This window comes from Myiozetetes cayanensis, unplaced genomic scaffold (genome assembly GCF_022539395.1).
Source record: "Myiozetetes cayanensis isolate MyiCay16 unplaced genomic scaffold, myiCay2020 scf33, whole genome shotgun sequence".
NCBI lineage: Eukaryota > Metazoa > Chordata > Aves > Passeriformes > Tyrannidae > Myiozetetes > Myiozetetes cayanensis.
Window position 1 is genome coordinate 2,743,599 of NW_026087555.1, and position 18,978 is coordinate 2,762,576.

The 18,978-nt window shown below is 38.6% G+C and overlaps 1 protein-coding gene across 2 annotated transcripts in view; it reads left to right on the forward strand.

Annotated features, from left to right (window-relative positions):
- SLC10A7 (solute carrier family 10 member 7) overlaps positions 1-18,978 on the forward strand; it is a 147,025-nt gene that overhangs the window by 122,084 nt on the left and 5,963 nt on the right. For both annotated transcript variants that reach the window (XM_050327263.1, XM_050327264.1), the window contains exons 9-11: positions 77-128; positions 1,607-1,680; positions 17,817-17,962. In XM_050327263.1, the coding sequence (XP_050183220.1) occupies positions 77-128; positions 1,607-1,680; positions 17,817-17,962 (272 nt within the window). The remainder of the gene's footprint in view (positions 1-76; positions 129-1,606; positions 1,681-17,816; positions 17,963-18,978) is intronic.

The following is an 18,978-nucleotide window of genomic DNA, read 5'->3' on the forward strand; positions in this document are numbered from 1 at the left end:
ACCTGTACTATGGGGACAAAAAGCCTGTACACAGCAATTGCTATTGTGCTCTAATTTTAACTTATTTCTCTTTCAGTATTTTCTGTTCAGATGAGCTTCATGTTTTTGACTTTCCTCTTCTCCACAAGGTAATCGGATGAGCTGAATGACAATCCTTGAATATTTCTTTTGCGAGATATCTTTAGTTTGGGTGATACAGTCTATGGAAATGTGTAAAGGCAGGTTTCTGAATAGGGGTGACCTCATTTTGGTATTTCATATTGTTCTTACAGCATTTTCTCTGTTAGAGTTTCATAGCTAAGAGAGCAGGACCTGAATTCTGTCCTTTCTCGTGTGTTAATTACAGAGTTGTTAAATCTCAATCAATCACTGCTATACCTCATCCACTGAAAAAAATGGATTTGCACAGATGTCACTGAAGGTATAATTTGCCCTGCAGACATGCTGATGACATATGAGAGAGAGAACTCAGTTTGACTTTTTACATCTCAAGATACATTTGCTGGGCTGGCAATTCACTCTTCTTTGTATATGTCAAATTTGTTACATTTTTACCAGGATTCTTAAAAGACAGTTATCCTGAGCTAATGTTTGGTAGAGCTATTTTTTTTTCCTTTTTAAATTTCAATAAGGAAAGATTGTTGTACATTCAATTCTCAAAAAATAGCATTGTGAGAATGGTATTAGCCAGTGGCTCAGTGCATCACTTGGGCTGGTTGGAGTATCCACCGTTGTCCTCTCACTTACACATATTGGAGTATTTGTCTTAGCAGCACTCTGCTGAATGGAAAGTGCCACAATCCAGACATATGCTTTAGATAAATTATACAATATCTGTAAGAGAGAATCACAAAGAAGAGTACGATGTCTTAAAGCTGCTTGGACTTTTTTAGTGCCACAAGAAAATTTTTCTGTGGCAAGATCATATCCTGGCCTTAAAAGGCATTTTTAAGTAACCTTTGAACTGCTAGACCTAACCTTGCGGTAAGTTGTGTCCCAAGTCAGTGTGGGAGATACTTAGAATCTCATAAAATTACTCCTAATGTGGACCCAAGGGTGATCCATTGGCCAGTTGTGTATCTCTCTCACTATATCATTTTCCCACCTTTCCTGGCCTTAGTCCCAGCTATGTAAACTCTTAGATGCAATTTTTCTCTGAAGTAGAAGCTAGCTCCGTGTTCTAAGCACTGCTCCTAGTGTAGACTCAATATGCTATCTAAACTGAGCATTTTTGAAATATTACATACTAGGAGAAGAAATTGTGAGTCATTCTCTCTTTTTTTTTATGGAGTCAAACTGGCCACTGCTGTGATACAGCATAACCTTGACTGGAATAAAGTTGTGTCCTACACACCATGTCTTCAAAATTCCATTCCTTCACATGGAAGTGTATTCATTAGAGTTTGCCACAACTGAGGAGCAATTCTGCTTTAAAAAAAAATAAATCAAACACTACTGTTCATTTATGGGTAGAATTATTTCTGTCACTAGACCTGATCAAAGGGATGTGAATGTGTATGTAGATCCTCAAAGTAATATATTTGATCAATGTTGTTTTAAGAAGGTTTTTGTTATCAGAGGTTATTAAAACTCTTTTATTTTCTAGGAATAACTCTACTTTCACACCAGCAGACACAGTGGCTATCGTTTTCTGTTCCACACACAAATCCCTCACCCTGGGTAAGTTTGTGAGCAAAACAGCAGTAACATTAATAATGTTATTATTATAACAATAATAATGATATTATAACAATTATAACAATAAAAATATCTTGCTTTGTTGAAAAAAATAAGGTTTTAGTTGCTGATTTTTCTGCTTAAATGGTTTTGGTTTTAGTGTGACAAGTAATGCTAACAGTATAATACTAATAGTAGGATAATATTCTTGCACAGATGCTTATTACAGGACAGAGAACAGTCTTCTTAGCTGAAATTTTAGTGGTAATAGAATAAGACCATCTTATTTGTGGAAGCTGGATTTTTCATTCTGTTCTTATTCTGTTCTGTTGCCTAATTCAATATTGATAAAATTTCAGATTTGTTACTGAAAAGGTTGTAAGGTGTATCTGCCCAGAGTCTCAACAACATCTTACACCTAAAACCTGAGATGTATAAGTGAATATCAAAGGATATAGTGTATTCAGAAATCACAAATAGACAATACTCTTGCTTAATATGAACAAAATGTATGTGTTTAAGTCTGCAGATATTTTGGATAGTTGTATTTCTTAGAATTAATTTCTCAAAACATCATTGAGATATTTGTCACTTATGACCTCTTAGTGATAATAAGATGTTCTCATGGATATTCACAGAACACTGTTAAATCAGATACGCTTACAGCCACTTGCTACTGGTTCATCCATTATGTTCAGTCAGTGAAACGACATATTTCAAAATATGAAAACAAACATTTGGGAAAGCATATATGACTCAATATGTGCCTTTTCAAGACTGTATCTGTCAAAGAGATGCACACCCAGTGTCAATAACAAAGGCAAGAACTCAGTCTGAAGCAGAGGAAGAACAAGCTGGGACTTACGTGAGATGTTTTCCAAGCCAGTTTGATATACTCTCCTCAGGGTTCTTTGCTTCAGCCAGGCCTGTGCTGCAGAACTGTTAGCAAGTGCCCTTGAAAGACTGTGGGAAGTGAAGGAGTTCCTGGAAGGCAAGTCAAACATAATGCCTCATTTTCACAATGGAAGCAAGGAGAGGATGCGGAATTATAGATCAGTGAGTTTAACTTCATTCTGTAGAAAACTGATGAACCAAATAATTAAATAAATTATTTTAACAGTGTAGGAGTAACAAGGAAATGAGTAGCAGCCCCGTAACATATACTAAACTAATCTAATTTCACATCACACAAGGTCCTGTGGGTTGCAGAGAAGTAGCAAAAGTTATGTAACCTGAGAGTGCTACAGCTTTTGATATGTGCACAATGTTTTGGGCTCCACAATTTAAAAATTATGTGGAATAACTGGAAAGAGATCGTAGACCTCAAAAATGTGAACCCAGAGGAAGATTGAAACAATTGGGACTGTTGAGAGAAGACAGCTGAAACACAGTACTGATCTTCAAATGCATTAAAGGTTAATGCAAAGAAGGAAGAAAGTAACTCTGTCACAGTAGACTTTGTAAAGGGAGGGAGTTGGTTACAATGATGATGATTTAAGTTAACCATCAGGGAAACCTGTCTAACAGTTTAGCTTTGGAACGTGTTGCCTATTGATGTCTTCAATCTCCTATCATTGTAGAGGAGCCTCAGACAGAAATTAAATAGACAGAGTCAATCCTGCCTTGGAGCAGAACACAGATTAAATGGCATTAGGTCTTTTTCAGCCAAACTGAAGCTTCCACTAATAAATAAGTTTATATTCAGGGCAGTTACACTTGTATTGTAGAAAGCAGCTGCACATGTAAGTCATAACGTGCTACCATGCCTGGTATTTGGAGGTTTGTATAAACTTAGGACACAACTGTGATACTATAGAACAAAGAGTGGAGAAGCTGGTTGTGTTTAACAGCACAAATGTTTAAGCTTCCCCTTCCCTCCCCAGTGAAAACAGTTATATATGTGCTCTGTTGAATATTACTGTAGCTTGCCATGATACTAAGAAAGTAAGCATAAAGCCTTTTTTAAAAATTCAAGTCCTGGAGAGGGCTTGGCATCACCAAGCAAAAGATGAGGACTGTTCATTTCTTTTACTCACCCTGCCGAGCGTTCTCATGCAGCTTGTCTTGACCTGAACTCTATGTACACAGCTGAGTCAGTTCATTTTTCTTCTGCCGCTACACTCCATTTTTTGTTTTCTCCTTTAGAAGAACTTCGTTCAAGATTCCTAGCTCCCTTGACTTTCTGGCTCACATTTTCCAAATTCTGAGCTACTACTCTCATTAGCATAGCTCCAGGAGTCAGGTTTTGTATTTTGCACCTTTCTTTGCCCAAGTACACCAGCAAAAATACTTTGGCCACCTTGAATTGAAGGACTCCTGCGGCTTCTCCCCAGCCATACATACTTTTTTGCCTAACACAGATGTCTCGTGACTAAGTTCAAGTTGAAGTGAAACAGGTAGATGTTGGAATGCAGGGCTGTTCCTTGGCTACAGACCATTCCTGTTTGTCAGCTTCAGGACAGACGGCTTTACAGTCATCCTGGAAGAGGGATGGGGAAATGCTCATTTTGGCAGTATCTGGGAGCCTGTCCTTGGTAAGCCTGAGGTCCTTGCCTCTCTTGCATGGACTCCTGCACCATGTGTGTATTACGTAGGTGTACCCGCTGTGTCTCGGATTCAAGCTGTCCAGTTTTGGGAGCATTGATATTTTACTCTGTTTGATGTTAGTACCAGTTCCAGATAAGGTAGAGCTGTATGAAAACACATTTGTATGAAAATAAGGAGGATCGGGTTTTACAAAGCTGCAGAGTGATGAGATGTACCCCCGAGCTGATGATGTGAACAGCAATGTTAATCAGAGCAGGTAGTGATTTCTCTTTCACTGAAGGGTAGAAGCAGAGTAGATCTAATTTGTTTTTAAGGATTAGCCATTTCTGAATGACACTTAAATCTTTCCATAGAACACTCTTGTCCACCCTGATCTTAGCATCAACAAGACAGACACGGGCATTTTGGCCCTTACTCTTTTGTTGTTCTGGCACATTCCTACTTGTCCCTGGGTGTTTGCTATAAACCATGCAACGAGAGATCTTCTGTTCGCTTATGGAGGAGGGAGCTTTTCCCTCACCCTCTGTCATTGCAATGCCTGAAAGCACAAACACAGCTCAGGGTCTCATTTCACATCCGTTGTGGAGCTCTGCTTTGTTTGTCTTCAAGATTCCAGTGGTAGTGTCTAAATGACCCCCCAACACTTGTTCTTTCGCTTTGAAACTGATTTCTCTCAGCTTGGCAGGTAAAACTCCAAATAGGTATGTCTGGCCCTTTCCCTGGGGAGCTTAGAATGGCACAGACTAAAGTGGGAGAAGAGCTGACAGCTTTAAAGCTTTAGAAGTGGTAATAGGAGAGGCATGAGAAGACTTTTGTAAGTCACTTTCTCCCACACCATATTATGAAACCAACTAATTCCCATGCAGTGCATGCTCATGAGACCAACTGCCACTTCCACTGTTGAATCCATGAATAAGTGCTTACTCTGCACGGAGATGAGTGCTGTTCCCATATACTGGGTTTTATTTTGTAGACAGAAGAGGTGACACACTTTTTGTCTCAAAGATCAGAGTGCAGGGCGTGTTTGTGTAAGGACAAATTACACAGGGTAGGTGCCTTTGTGTTCCTTGATTAGGAACATAAGCCGTATTTCTGTGTAGAGGTTTGAATAGTTTGGCAAGTTTTTGAATACAGGGCATCACATATGCAGAAAAACTAATGTTTATTTGTATTTCACCTAATGAGTGGAGCGGGATATAAACTTAGAAGGAGTGAGGATAAATACAGTATCCACAATGCCCTCTGGCATTTTCACCCACACTTTGTTCCCTTTCTCTCCCTCTCACATATATGCACAGTACATGTGAGCACACACATATGCAGACATTTGATGCATGGCTTTTATTAGTGCATTTGCCATTGATTGATTAGTACTTAGTATTAGTACTTCTTCTATTGATTGATTGCAGATGAAGTGACTATTTGACCTTTAATTATGAGCCTTGCTATTGAAAATGACATTGAGCTATGGCTTCACATAATCCATCTAGAAAGCCCGACATGATGCCATTCCCTGGAGTTCATTCAGTGAGAAGAGAAGAGGCCTCAAGGAAGTGCAAAGCTATCACTGTGGCTCATTTAAAAAATACTGCAGTTGTTGCTTGCACTTACACAAAAGTTGCAGCCAAATACAGAACATTATTTTATTTTTTTTCAGAGAGTGAATTGCTGGCTAGAAGTTACAACTCTGAAAGTAAAATACAGGCTTGTCAAAAAACATGTTCACTTTAATTCTTCGTGTTTGCTATGTAAAATTGTTATATCAGCAAAAATCAAGTACTGCTACCTATTTTGGCTACCACAAGGGCAAATATTAATACAGTAGGTATGATGAATAGCAGATTGGTAAAATAAAACAAGAATAATAACCCCACCTTATAATAAAATCAGGGTATTGTTTGTGATGGAGAGTGTATTTTTCCTCATTTGGATTTAGCAATGTAGCAGTTCTGTCACCATGGAATTCTGAAGGTAGTGGAATCAAAGTTTCTAGGCTACAAAATACTTTCAGGAAAGAATAGAGGTCATTTTAGAAATAAAAGCCAAGGCACTAAGTTTCTTTTGTGTTGTCTTAATTTAATTCAGATTGATTTTTTTAAACACTTGGCTTTTTACTGCACAAGTAGACAACCAATATTATTTCAAGAAATCTTAAAAGACCTAGTGTAGTGCACAAGTAGGTTCAGAGACAACCCAATTGTCTGTGAGGGGTTTACATCCCGTACCTGCCCCCAAGCTCCCCAGCTGCACAGTGTGACAGAGTGCATCATGCTCACATATAGCTCCAATCTGCTCAGTTTGCTCATGCTTTCTACAGATAGCTCCTTATAAAATTTTTCAGGATAAATAATATATTGAAATGCTGTACTAATCAAGTGCACCCTCTTCTTATTGTGTTGTGATAATCACCTTTTTCCTTTAAATAGAAAAATGCCAAAATCTTCTAAGATAAAAGGTGGATAATGTTGGTTTTAAAAAGGAGGCATCTCTTAATAATTCTGTAATAAAAAGGGAGTTGCGAGATCAGATGCAATGCCCGGAGTATTCAGGCTAATCTCTGGTATTCTTGAAATATGGTAGTTTTTCTCTGCTCCCAGCAGAGAACTGTCTTCTAAGGCAGTTATTCATCAAGGTACTAATTGTGACTAGCTATAAAAGTGTGAATAATTCCTCTGACTTTTACATAAAGCTATAGAAAATAGTCCCAGTTAATTGCTCTCGGAAAGTTTTCCAGAGAAAGACTCTTGATGCTCTCTTTTACTTTCAGAGTTTTCCTATGAGTGTTGAACAGCAGACACTATTGTTGGAATCCTGTTGTATTTCTTGGTGCTACTAGTGCTTGAGTTTGCAAATTGTATGTTTTACAGACTTTTAATCTCATTGCTTCCCCGGATGTCTGATAGGGTGCTGTATGTAAAAATGATCTGGCTACTCCTCTGCCTAGAACTAGTGGGTGCTGGCCCTTGGGGCAGAGGGGAGGCTGATGGGAGGAATATGCTTCAAAAAATGAGTGTCTTCTGAAGGCTGTGTCTGTACCCCTCACCACTGCCAGAGAGCTAGATATTCTCCCATTCCTGCTTCTGAGATCCCTCCGAAGTGGGCTTAGTGACTTAGTTTTGATACAGGGATTCTTTGGGCCAAAATGAAAACTTTTTGTTATTGCTTCAGTCTTTGCCCAGCATGTGCTTGTGAGGAGCAGTAAGTGATTGGATGGGCTTTTTCTTCAGCTCTGTGATTACCCTCTCTGTCTCTGGAATGTAAGAACCCAGAGATTTGTGTTACATGGGACGTACAGTGGGGAGAGCAAAAGTACCTGGATCTACTGCACTTCTCTCATTTTAGCATCTTTCTTTTGCAGGCCAACTTGAGACCAGGTGGATCACATTTCTTAGCTCAGCAGTTTTCTAGAGCCAACATTTGGTTATTACTAAATTATTATTAGTATTGTTATTTAGGTTATTACTAAGTAATTGCCATGTCTTCTTTCTCAGTAGACCCCAAAGAATGCCTGGGAAATGCTGTTAGCTGTTTTCAATACAGCTGCAAAACCATGGGGTTTATATATATATATATATGCTATATAGGATGTTATATAGATATGTTTATATATATGTGTGTGTCAGAATATAAGCAAACTGAAATATAGACAGAGGAATTCTGTAACTTGGAATAGGGTGAGTGCATGGACGAATCCCCTCTGAGCTGAGATGCCATCTTCGTGTGTAAACATTTCTGTAATGCTTAATCCACCACTTACTTTGGGGGGGCTGCTATAGTCTGTGCCAGAGCATCTCTGATATTTTCCCTTGTTACTTATATGTGACTGGCCCCATTTACCTCCTTCAGACCAGAGCATCCCTAGGAGCTGTACTTTCAGGAAGGAAATGTGCTGGCAGGCCAGTCTGGAAGCAGGAAATGGCATAGCCCAGTGAGTTATAGTGGCATAGAACACTTGACTCCCCTTTGGTTTTTAACCACAAATATCACAGTCTAGTATATCTAATCTGTTGCAGTTTACTCAATTTTGACCTCTCTGTGATTCCAGAAGGGGAAATACTAGAGTAAACTAGGGAATCTCCTTTCTTTTCTGACCTGAAACGTATGTTTCTTTGATTAGACTTAGAATGTGGCAAGAAATTCTGTACCAGCTCCCAGGGCTTCCTTTTCATCTGTGTAGGTTTTTTATTAATATTTAGAAAGTTTGCCTCCGGCAGTACTAAAATGTGCATCAGAGGACAACAGTTGTTTACTGTGTTTGAACTGAAGAATCTCACCCAGGAGATCTCATTCACTTGAAGTTTACATCTCTCAATCTCGACTTGCAGAAAGAGATCGATGAATAACAATTGTCATTTCAGAGTTGCACCTCTCCAATTATTTATTTGGTTGTGTGTCTTTCCAGTTGTACATGTAATTGGATCAGACACTAAAAACCAGATTGCAGGTTTTGAATGACAGCAAGCTCATACCTCTTTATAATGAAATAAAAAAAAAATAAACACACATATCCATCTGTAAAATGATAATGACACAGGAGCTCTCCCTCCCTACCAAAACCAGTTAAAGTTAATTTATCTACTTTAAGAAACTACATTATATTCAGCAGAGAGCTGACAGGTTACCCTTGGGAAGATCCATGTTTGGACATGACTCAAGATTTTTTTTTTTTTTACCTCAAGCTGGCAGGGGCTACAAGTGTCACCCATACTAAAGCTGGCGAGTATTGAAGATGATGTTGAGTCTCCCTGGAAGAGTTACATCTACATTTGCTTCTCTCAGTGCACCTTCTGGCAGCCAGTCTGAGCTGCTGACTCCAGACACTTATAAAGCAGTGGGTGCAAGGATGCGAAAAATCAACAGCAGTGGCAAAATTTAGAAATCTTCTGTTACAGGACAGTTTGGGAGTCTGGAAGAGGGATCTACCTCTAAAAGCTGCCGTGACCACTGCAAGCACATGACATTAGTCCACAGAGTTTTAGAACAGGAAATAGTATCCCTCAGTGTTTTTAGGTAGGGAGCTGTTTTCTCAAAATGCCTTCCCTAATGGAGCATTAAGCTTTTCTGACCTCATATCTCCTTTTCTTGGCTACAGAAATCACATGAAGAAAGGAAAAATTATGCTGGTATTCCTAACAGGTATTTTTTTTATTTAGGAAAAGAAATGGTTTTCCTGTTTACGATTTATAATGAATTTGTGTTTCCTGTTTTCCTTTGCATCAAGGTTTCAGGTGGAAAAAAGCTTTAAGAAAAATCTAATTAAAAGATAGTATAAAACAGGTTGTTCCTGCTTACAAATATAATAAGAACAACTATAAAACATGGTTTTGCTGAATTTTTTAACAATATATGTAAATAAAATCCATATAATCCAAACTTTAATGCTGAGAAATCTTAGCCTCAGCTGTATGTGGAGAGGGCAGTAATTTTCAAGGAAATAATAAAATTAATCATATCTCAACTTCATGTTTTTAGGACACTCGTCAATCTTTGTCCAGAATTCCTTTCGTTAGTAGTTCTCACCTGTTGAACCTTCAAAAAGTGTTGGCTACAAAAATTATAGAGAAGGGGAGGAAGTGTTTAAATTCTGTTCATTTAAACTTTGATAGTGAACTTGTAATTTACCTTGTGCCTTGAGTAGATGATGTGTATGAAGAGTGAGCTGATACCCAAGCAGTAATAAAAGCATTGAAGTGTGAGTGTCAGCTTACAACATTGCTATGCCCACACTGGTGTCAAATTAAGGGTAAGTCACATATAAAATATGACTTACAGTGGTTCAAATCATTCTTGAATTCCCTGTCAACAAATTACTACTACTACCATATTGTCACACAGGTGGAGGTGTTTGGAGTCTGAGGCACTAGTCTTCAGTTGTTGGTGTTAAATGTTTCATTGTTAGCAGCTGGTAAGATTGCCTGTGTTGTTCATTAAACATCACTTCCAATCTGACTGCACCCGTTGAAAACCCAGAAATAGACAAACTCTACTTTCTTTCTTTTCCTCACAGCTTTTACAGTTTTACTTACTTAAAACTTTGATAGTATCAAGATGTGCTGTTCCCTAGTAACTGTACTTACATTGCACTTGAATTACTGATCTCTGTGATGAGTACAGTGAGCCAGTTACCCGAAGAAAAAGAATTAGTGAAAGCATTCAAAGCATATTAGTTTTTCTTCTTTTTTTTTATTTCTTGTTAGAGTTATAGCAAAAGAAATATCTTTTTTCTCATTAATTTCTCTTTCTCCTTTTCCTTCTTCACTTAAATGTTAGATCAGTCCAGCCTCTTATAGTGTAAATTTTTGCATCCCAGCATAACTGTATGGCCAACATCACTGACTCGGTGCAAAGCCTTCCCAATATTTCTAGTCCTGCAAAAGAGTTAAATCATTTAATATAATGCACGGGCATGATGGATATTCAGATAAATCATTATTCTTTCCCAAGGAGAAGGATGAAGGTGAAAATGTTTTAAAGACTAGGGTCCATGCAGACCTCCAGACTGAGCTCGGACAAGCCTCCATTTTCCAGTTTTCCCCTGCATTTCTTCTAGACTCCCTTAATGTCTCACAGTCCCTTGTGAAATCTCCTGCTCAGATGTTTGTTTTTACCACTTTGTGAGCCTGTTTTTTGCTTTCCATTACACTTGTCACTGACCTGAAATATGAAAATGTACTGGAAAAAAATGTCTTTATTCCCTGAAAATATTTTAAGCACAAGTCTTCCTACAACATGTACAAGGGCAAAAAGACACAATTTTCCCTCCAATGTAATGGGATTTCCTATTACATTGGAAGGTGCTTTCTTTGGTTGAAATGGGAATACTCAGTAGCAAGTAAACATTTGTATTGTTATGTGTTATCAAATATGATTCAGCTATTCCCATACCTGAAAGAAACTGGTCCTGAGGGAAGCACATTTAACTTGAATTCAGAGCATGTTTTGGGGAGGGCATGGATGGAGGAAAAAGAATCCTTAATCAGTTAATTTGTCAAAAGCATCTTCTCCCATCATGATCCCAGTATGTCATAACAGAGTCTGAATGGGGGCAAGAAACATCATCCCTCATTAGCCTTCACTGAGGACAGGAATAGTGTATGAACTTCTGTCTTCTTAAAACTAACCATAGCAATGATTTGTCTGGGAAGAAACAGTAAGACCCTTAAGAAAGTTTTAAAATGAGATTGGCAGAAACTTGCTGTTCTGGTAGCTCTCTGCATGAACATCTTCTTTCTAATCCTCTAAACTGGACTTTGCCTGAATCTCACCACCCTTTGCCAACATGCAGTCACTGGGCTGCATGCAGTGTTATTCTGAAACTTGTCAGTAAAATTTCAGATACTCATTTGGCACTGTCTTTGCAACCAAAGTTCAGAACCCCCCTGCTCTGGCAGCTCAGAAGTGCTTTAATGCAATATATGCCCCTCTTTACAGGCCTTTTCTCAGCTGAAAAAAGAAATAGCTATTTGACCAATAATGTTCTCTTCACATTATCCCTGAGAGGATCCTCCAGAAAGAGTGTAGCATGGAGAGCATCAGAGAAGTTGCCATCATACACTTGATTCATTTTGTGTACTGTACTTGAAGATTATGGCAATTGAGAGTTATGAAATGCTTAGATGAGTAGAAGGGAGAGGTGAAAATCCAGAGGCTAAGGCTTTTCTTCCAAGTATTTCCACTGCCTCTCTGTGAGGGTTCTTTGGCATTCTGATTCCTGAATGCCTGGTGGTTTCACAGCCCTAGTGATGACCTCTTTGCTTTGTCCCAAATCTCTACTCCTGAGAAGAAACGCTGCAGCATTTTGTGTTGTGGAATGTGTGTCAGTAATGTAAGCAGTAAAGTTTGTTTGTTATGAAGACATTGAAGAGAAAAGACCCATACAGTGAAGTATGTAAGTAGAGCATCTAGCAGTAATTCTGCTTTGGGTGTGAGAGATAACAGCCTGTGTTTCAGTGGTAATAAAAATGTTCTATTAAGTTCTCTGAACCCATTGCAATGTGCTAGAAAACAGCAAATGATGAAACAGTGCTTTAAGGGGAGCTTACACATCCACTGAGCATAAAATAAACATATTAAAATAGAAAAAAACCACCCTGATTTCCAGTACTTATTGTTTTATCACTTCCATCATGGGTATAGGATAAAAGAAAACTCTTACTTGCTTGTTAGAAGAAGAAAGCTCCTACTTGAAGTTCTTACTTGGCAGATGTCAGTTGAAAGCTCTGCTAAGGAATATTCTGCAATGTCAAACTCTGTTGGGTAATTTTAGACAAATGTGTCATGTGTGACATGGAAATATGGCATGCTGTACATTAGTGATTTCCCAAGTGTTTGGATCAGGTAGTAATGTGCTGAGAAAGTGCTCTTTATCTCTCCACACTGTGTACTTGTATAGCAGTGGGGAAAGGCATTTGGTAGAAATTACTTTAGTCAGAAAAAGAATCCATTTACAATATGTGCCTTCTAACATCTTTCAGACAATGCATTGTATTAAAGAGGCATTTTTTGATTAATGTTTTATAAACATTTTTCAGCATGACAGCTTAAAGTCCCTGTAAAATTGTAAATGCGTGCATAGTGCTCACTTCCATAAAGTCAAATGCCATCTCATAAAGTCTAGTTGGATCCTGTCAGTGACAGTGACACAGAATCAGTACCTTGGAGCATTAAAATTAATTTGCTTCATTTATATTACTGTAGTGATAGCTAGATGAAAAGAGTCCTATATTTAAATTAACTTAAAAATACCTTCAAATATTTTAGGGTTTTTATTATTATTATTTTACAGTTAACTAAATGTAGTGAAGTGCAGCATAATATTTTCATGGGCCTTTTAGGAAGGTGACTGCAAAATGAGGAAGTAGCAAAGGGGAAAGGGGTGGATGTGGGAGGCTATACTGTGTGCAAAGCTGGAGGAAGGATTAAATAGCTCTCACTTGTGCAGGCTACTAAAGAAACAGTGGCCTTTGGCGAGGGCTGATACACCACAGCCTTGGAGCCAAACTGGAACACCTTAGAGCAATGGAGAGCAAAGAGGGCTTTCCTGTTATGGACTGTAAGAGCAGTCCTCTCGCTCTTCCTTGCCCTGGTTGAAGGTCATGGATACACAGTGTTTCTCTTGCTAGTTGTTCCTCCGGTTTACAAAGTGCCTATGTGAAAAAAAGAGCAGAGTGAGGACACAAGCAGGGAGAAAAATGAAATGGACTCCCTATCTTCTCTTGGCTGCAGTGGGATTGTGATGTCAGTGCCCACTGCTGTTAGTGGAGCTTAGTGATTTTAGTGGAAGTACCCCAAATTTACACTGCTGCAATGGGCAGAATCAAAGATCTTGGGAAGCAAACCCAAGGAGGCTAGAAACATGGGAGTGGAGAACAGGAAGGAAAAGGAGGAAGGGAGAAAATACAAATGGAAAAAGAGCCAGAGAGCAATGAGGAAGATGAGAACATGCACTGGTAGGAGAAACATAGCCAGGCAAAGGGGAAGAGGGAAGTTTGGGTTAAAAGTGGTCTTGTTTGAAAGGGATATATATTGAATGATTTTTGTGCTTCCTCCCTTCTGCTAAAGCTGTCTGTCTTCCTGGTCAGGTGGGGTGCTGCTTTCTAATCCAGCTGGATACCATGTTCCTTCTTTCTTTGGAAGAGGATGGGATACAAACCTTACTTGTGCCTGTCATGGTGTTTGGTCAACTCTGATCCAAGAGATGGACACACAGTCATGCAATAAAGCTCTTTAAAAGATTCTGGCAACTCAATAGCTTGTTAAACCCCTACTTTGGGCAAAGCTGCCCAAGTTGGCACCAAACCATGGACAAAAACTTCATCATTCAGGTCTCCTGATATGTCATGAGTGAGAGTCTTTGGCAGAAGAAGTTGAGCTGAGCTGCTGGAAGCCTGAAATTTCATAAACCACAGCAGCATGAATGGGTGTTTGTGGCATGAGCCTTCAGACCATGACAGCAGTCCTAAACTTAAGGAAAAGATTATCTGGAAACTGATAATGCCAGTGTTCCTCCTCCAGTGCCAATCAAGATGAAGACCCACAGAAGTCAGTCCACTTACCCTGAAATGCAGATAAGGATGATTAATGGCTCTGTGAAAACAAAATGAAAAATCCTTACAGGCATTATTCTTTATACATGTGAATGCATCCTTAATGCTTCAGGTGGCAAATAAGTACCTGAGTAATACTGGGGTGTGGGGAGAGGGAGGAGCTGCCATGTACTTTTGAGGAAGCCAAAGACTGAAGTAGTGGTCTGGGTTTTTTAATATATGTAACTTGATCTTGTGCAGAATTTTAGTTGCCTTAGACTCAGTGTAGCTATCACACTCCAGTGGCACTGGAAGCAATATGCTATAAAAAGAGGAAAAGAGCAGTGAACAGACCAAAATAAAGATAACCATTTTGCTTAGCACCTTCATTCCTGAAAGAGTCAAACAAGTTTCATTTACTTTATTAATTCTATCATAGCCATGCCTGCTCATGTTACTCCTGTTCCAGTCAGTGTTTTTGTTATAGCTGCTCTTAGTGCTAGTTCATAATCTCAACTTGAAAATGCATAAATGGGCTAAGATTCAGCATACAGCCCAGGCATTACAGTGTCACTTTTCTTCTTTTGGCTGGGATTTGGTTCTCATTTGGTTTGGGTTTTCTTTTTATTTTCTGTTTTGTTTTTTTCCCACATGTTTCAAAAAAAAAGAAATATATATATATATATATATATATATAAGAAAAATATAGGTTTGAGGTTTTCTAAGAGAGGGAAAAGTATTAAAACATGTTTTTCCTGGTTGGATGTTTACATGAGTTTTATATATTTGGAAAATATTAGCAGTCATACTGATGCTTTCAATTACTGCTATTGAAAAGTTTAGACAACATTTAAAAAAATAAAATCCATGCTGTTTTGTTTAGCTTTATGGTAATGTTACTGATGCAAGAATTTGTGGTTATACTATGTGGATCTCTGTCATGAAATATTTTCTGAGAGAAAATATTCTCTGATTGGCAGAGCTGGAATTATAAAAATCAGAAAGTGCTAATAAGGCAACAAGGCCTTTTCAGTTTCCATTGAACTATTCCTTACGTGCAAAAATGATTATTATTTCTTCTTTTCACCAGTTAGCATTTCCTGATAAGTAACAGGAATTTTAATTGCACATTAGTAGCTTACAGGAACCTATTGTTGTGACATATATTTAAACAAGCTGTGAATTAAGAACCTCTTTCTACCCAGCGATCTAATTACATTGTCACACTAATTATAGTATTTTGTATTTATATTTGACAACTTTAATTTTCTTTTCCTAGTTTACTGAAATTGCTTTTCTCTAGAGAATTTACCTTTTAGGATGGAATTTCTTATCTTTTCTTTCAGAAAATGTACAGTAATCTAAAGCGTGTCTCAGTCCCTTTGGGTCCGTTCTGTTCACGTCTCTGCTGTGAGTTTTCTGTGTGATCTTAGGCTGGTCATTCTAGTGTTTCTGATTCTCTGTAGGAGCCCTGTTCAGCTTAGTAAAGTGGTTTTGGATCTGTGGATGAAATTGCACTACCAAAACACCAGGTACCGTCTTACACACATAAATATACCAAGTTCATAGCTTGGAACTCTCGTATATTTTTCTGAGATTATAGAATAGGAAAGGACCCACAAGGGTCAAGTTGAGGCTTGGAAACAGGCAATAAAACCTTTGTTTTAAAAAAAAGAATGATGGGCATATGAAGTACATTATGTGTCTTAGTATAATGAAAAAGCCCATTTAATTTCTATCCAAATATTATCTATTCCCAAGCCCCAGAAGTTACTGTTAATAATAAGCACCCCTATGGTGCGATAGATCCATGATGTTTTGAACTTAATTATAATATTGAAATTAAGCATGCAAGCCTTTATTTATTTGATTTGGTCATTCCCTGGAAATACCCCTGTGAGTAAAGGCTACTAGCATGGGGGTGAGATTTTTAGTGGTGTAATGTGATGAAGCTAATAAAAGTGCTTAAAAGAAATGGTGCTGTGAAAACATCATGAAGATTTCAGCAAGCCTAGTCATGTGTCAGCAATGGTGGGGCATTAGTGAAGTGGTAATATTCAACAAATAAGCTGTTTTCTAACACAGAGAGGAGGCAATTTTTACGAAGGGAAACCTGAAAAGGTGTTGAGAATGGGAATTTATCCAACATAAAAAGAAAAGTTTACATAAACATGGCAACTTCAGCTGAAACATCTGCTAATAGGGAAATGGAGGGGCATGTGGCACAAAGCTCAGCCTTTTGCCATTGCTGAGAAAGGAGACAAGGCAGGGCCACGTTGAATGGGTATTTGAGCAACCTGGTCTAGTGGAAGGTTATCCCCTTGGCAGGGGTTTTGGAACTGGGTGGTCTTCAAGGTCCCTTCCAACCCAAACCATTCTGTCATTCTATGGGACATTCAGATAAGCTCTGTGAAAGTGGTGGTTAGTGTGCTTCGCTGCAAGGGCGATTCTGGCAGAAAATTCCCAGAAGGACATTTAAGATGAGGGAGAAGATAAGGTGTGTTCTCAGGAGGCTCCTGAGGAATCCCAGCTGCTCTTGTTGGTGATGATGCAAATATCTGGTCAGGCAAGACAGAGCTGGTTGCAGGTTTTACCCTCACCTGCACTTTGTGGAGCATGGTAGCAAAGTTCTAAGATTTAAACAGACAATTTTGAACAATACCATGTTCAAAGTAAACCTAATCAATTTCATTACTGGAAAACTGAATTACATTTGATTTTACTTATCATATCATCAAGTGGGAAGACTATGCATGGAGTTGTCTAAAAATATTAGCACTGTTGAGTGCAAATTCAAGCTCTGGGGAAAAATGGCCCGTCTTTAGCTCTCAACACTCACTTCACTTCTTTCTGCATCTACCAGCTTCTTACTCCAGCTGCTGCCTAACTCTTCTTAGGCATGAGCACTTCCTACTGCTCACTCAGTTTACTAAATCTTTTCTTTCTCATGCTCTCTCCTGAAACGCACAGGTAGAGCAGAGACATGAGCACTCACCTGCAGAATACTTGACTGCCTTGACTGCATGAATCAGTCGAAGCAGGGAACGCTGTCATTTGAGTGCTCACCAACTGGCAAGGGAGTGTGCCAGGAAATCATGACCCTTCTCCAGTGGTGAACAGACTGAAGAAAAGTCACAAGCAGGAATTGGGCAGATTGTATGGAGGACAGTCATGCAAACACAAAACAGCACAGTGTGAGGAAGTAGTAAATAAGCAGTAGGGAACTATGCTCAGCAACTGAACAGTCATCCTATAGCAGAATGTGTCGTATGTGAAGCCTTCAGCAGCAGTTTGACAACTCTTAGAATAGTTAGAAAAGATCTTTTATGGCATTCCCTTCTCCTCCCTTTCTGCCACAGAACTTTCTCCGCTGTGTATTTTTTTGTGTTCATGTTCCTGCTGGTTTAGGTCGGATTTTCTAATATATAAAACTTCTGAGTCTTCATTTGGTTTCTTTTGGGTTTCTTTCTTTTTTTGGTGAAATGTCAGTGTAACATAAAGTACTTTGCTTTTATGTGGAACTGAAAGACTGAGGTGAGAGTCTGTCTCCCATTTTTCTGCCTGCAGGGATTCCCATGCTGAAGATCGTATTTGCGGGTTATGAGCACCTGTCCTTAATTTCCGTCCCCTTGCTCATCTATCATCCTGCTCAGATTCTTCTTGGCAGCCTGTTGGTACCAACAATAAAATCCTGGATGGTTTCTAGGCAAAAGGTAAGAATTGCTGGGTTTGATTTATAATGGAAATTGTTCTGTGGGAAAAAAAAATACCTAAACAAAACTCCTAAACTCCTCAGGTTCCTTCTTGGTGATCCTGTGGTGGGGATTTTTCTGTTGCTTTGCTTCCCCTATGACAGTGATAATCAGAGCAGTATCAAATTAAAAGTGCTGAATTTTATCCCCCTTTGAAATGGGAGCTGAAAAGACTCTGAAAAAGTTCAATGCTTGAAATTATACTTCTACACTTAATTCAGATTAAAAATTCATTCAAATTATGAATTCAGAATATGCCCCATAAAAATGGATCCATCTTGAGCTAATTGTCACAACTTTGGATCTCCTTTATGGAGAAGTGACAAAAATGTGTCCCCTGGCATGGGAGCTGGGCAAATCAGATAAAATGAGGGTGCTTTCTGAACTGGATTGAAGCAGGATGAAAACCTTTTTTTTTCCTTTGGTCACCCTTTTGCAATAGCAAGAAGTCTGCAGCAGTCTAGTGCATCACATTTCATACCAAAATTATGACATGGAATAGCTTGTAGGATTATAGACTATAACCTGGAGGGTTTGGCATCAACAACACTGATCCAAATTATGCTTATTTCAGTACAAATTGAAGGCATTGATATCTGACAGCCACTCTGTGATTTATATGAAATAATTGCAGTGGTTTTAGTTGTATTCTCAGAATAGTAGTAACCACCTTGCAAAAAGCTAGTCCATGAAATAGATTTTAATGCTGTCTTTTAATGTTCTGAGATAATAAAGATCAAGTGGCAACTGAAGCAGTCAGTTTCAGTGATGCTTCATACTGTGGGAAGGCCAGCTTCACCAGTGCCCCACACTCTCCACTTACCAGTGCAGAAATTTTATTTATAACTCTCATATTTCCAATTTTCAGCAAAACCCAACAGGCTGTCATTTTACTAGCTTCACTCCACTAAAGTAACCTCACTAATCTGAATGCTAAAATTCTAAAAATCTATGATTTGCATGTGTTACCTGAACTG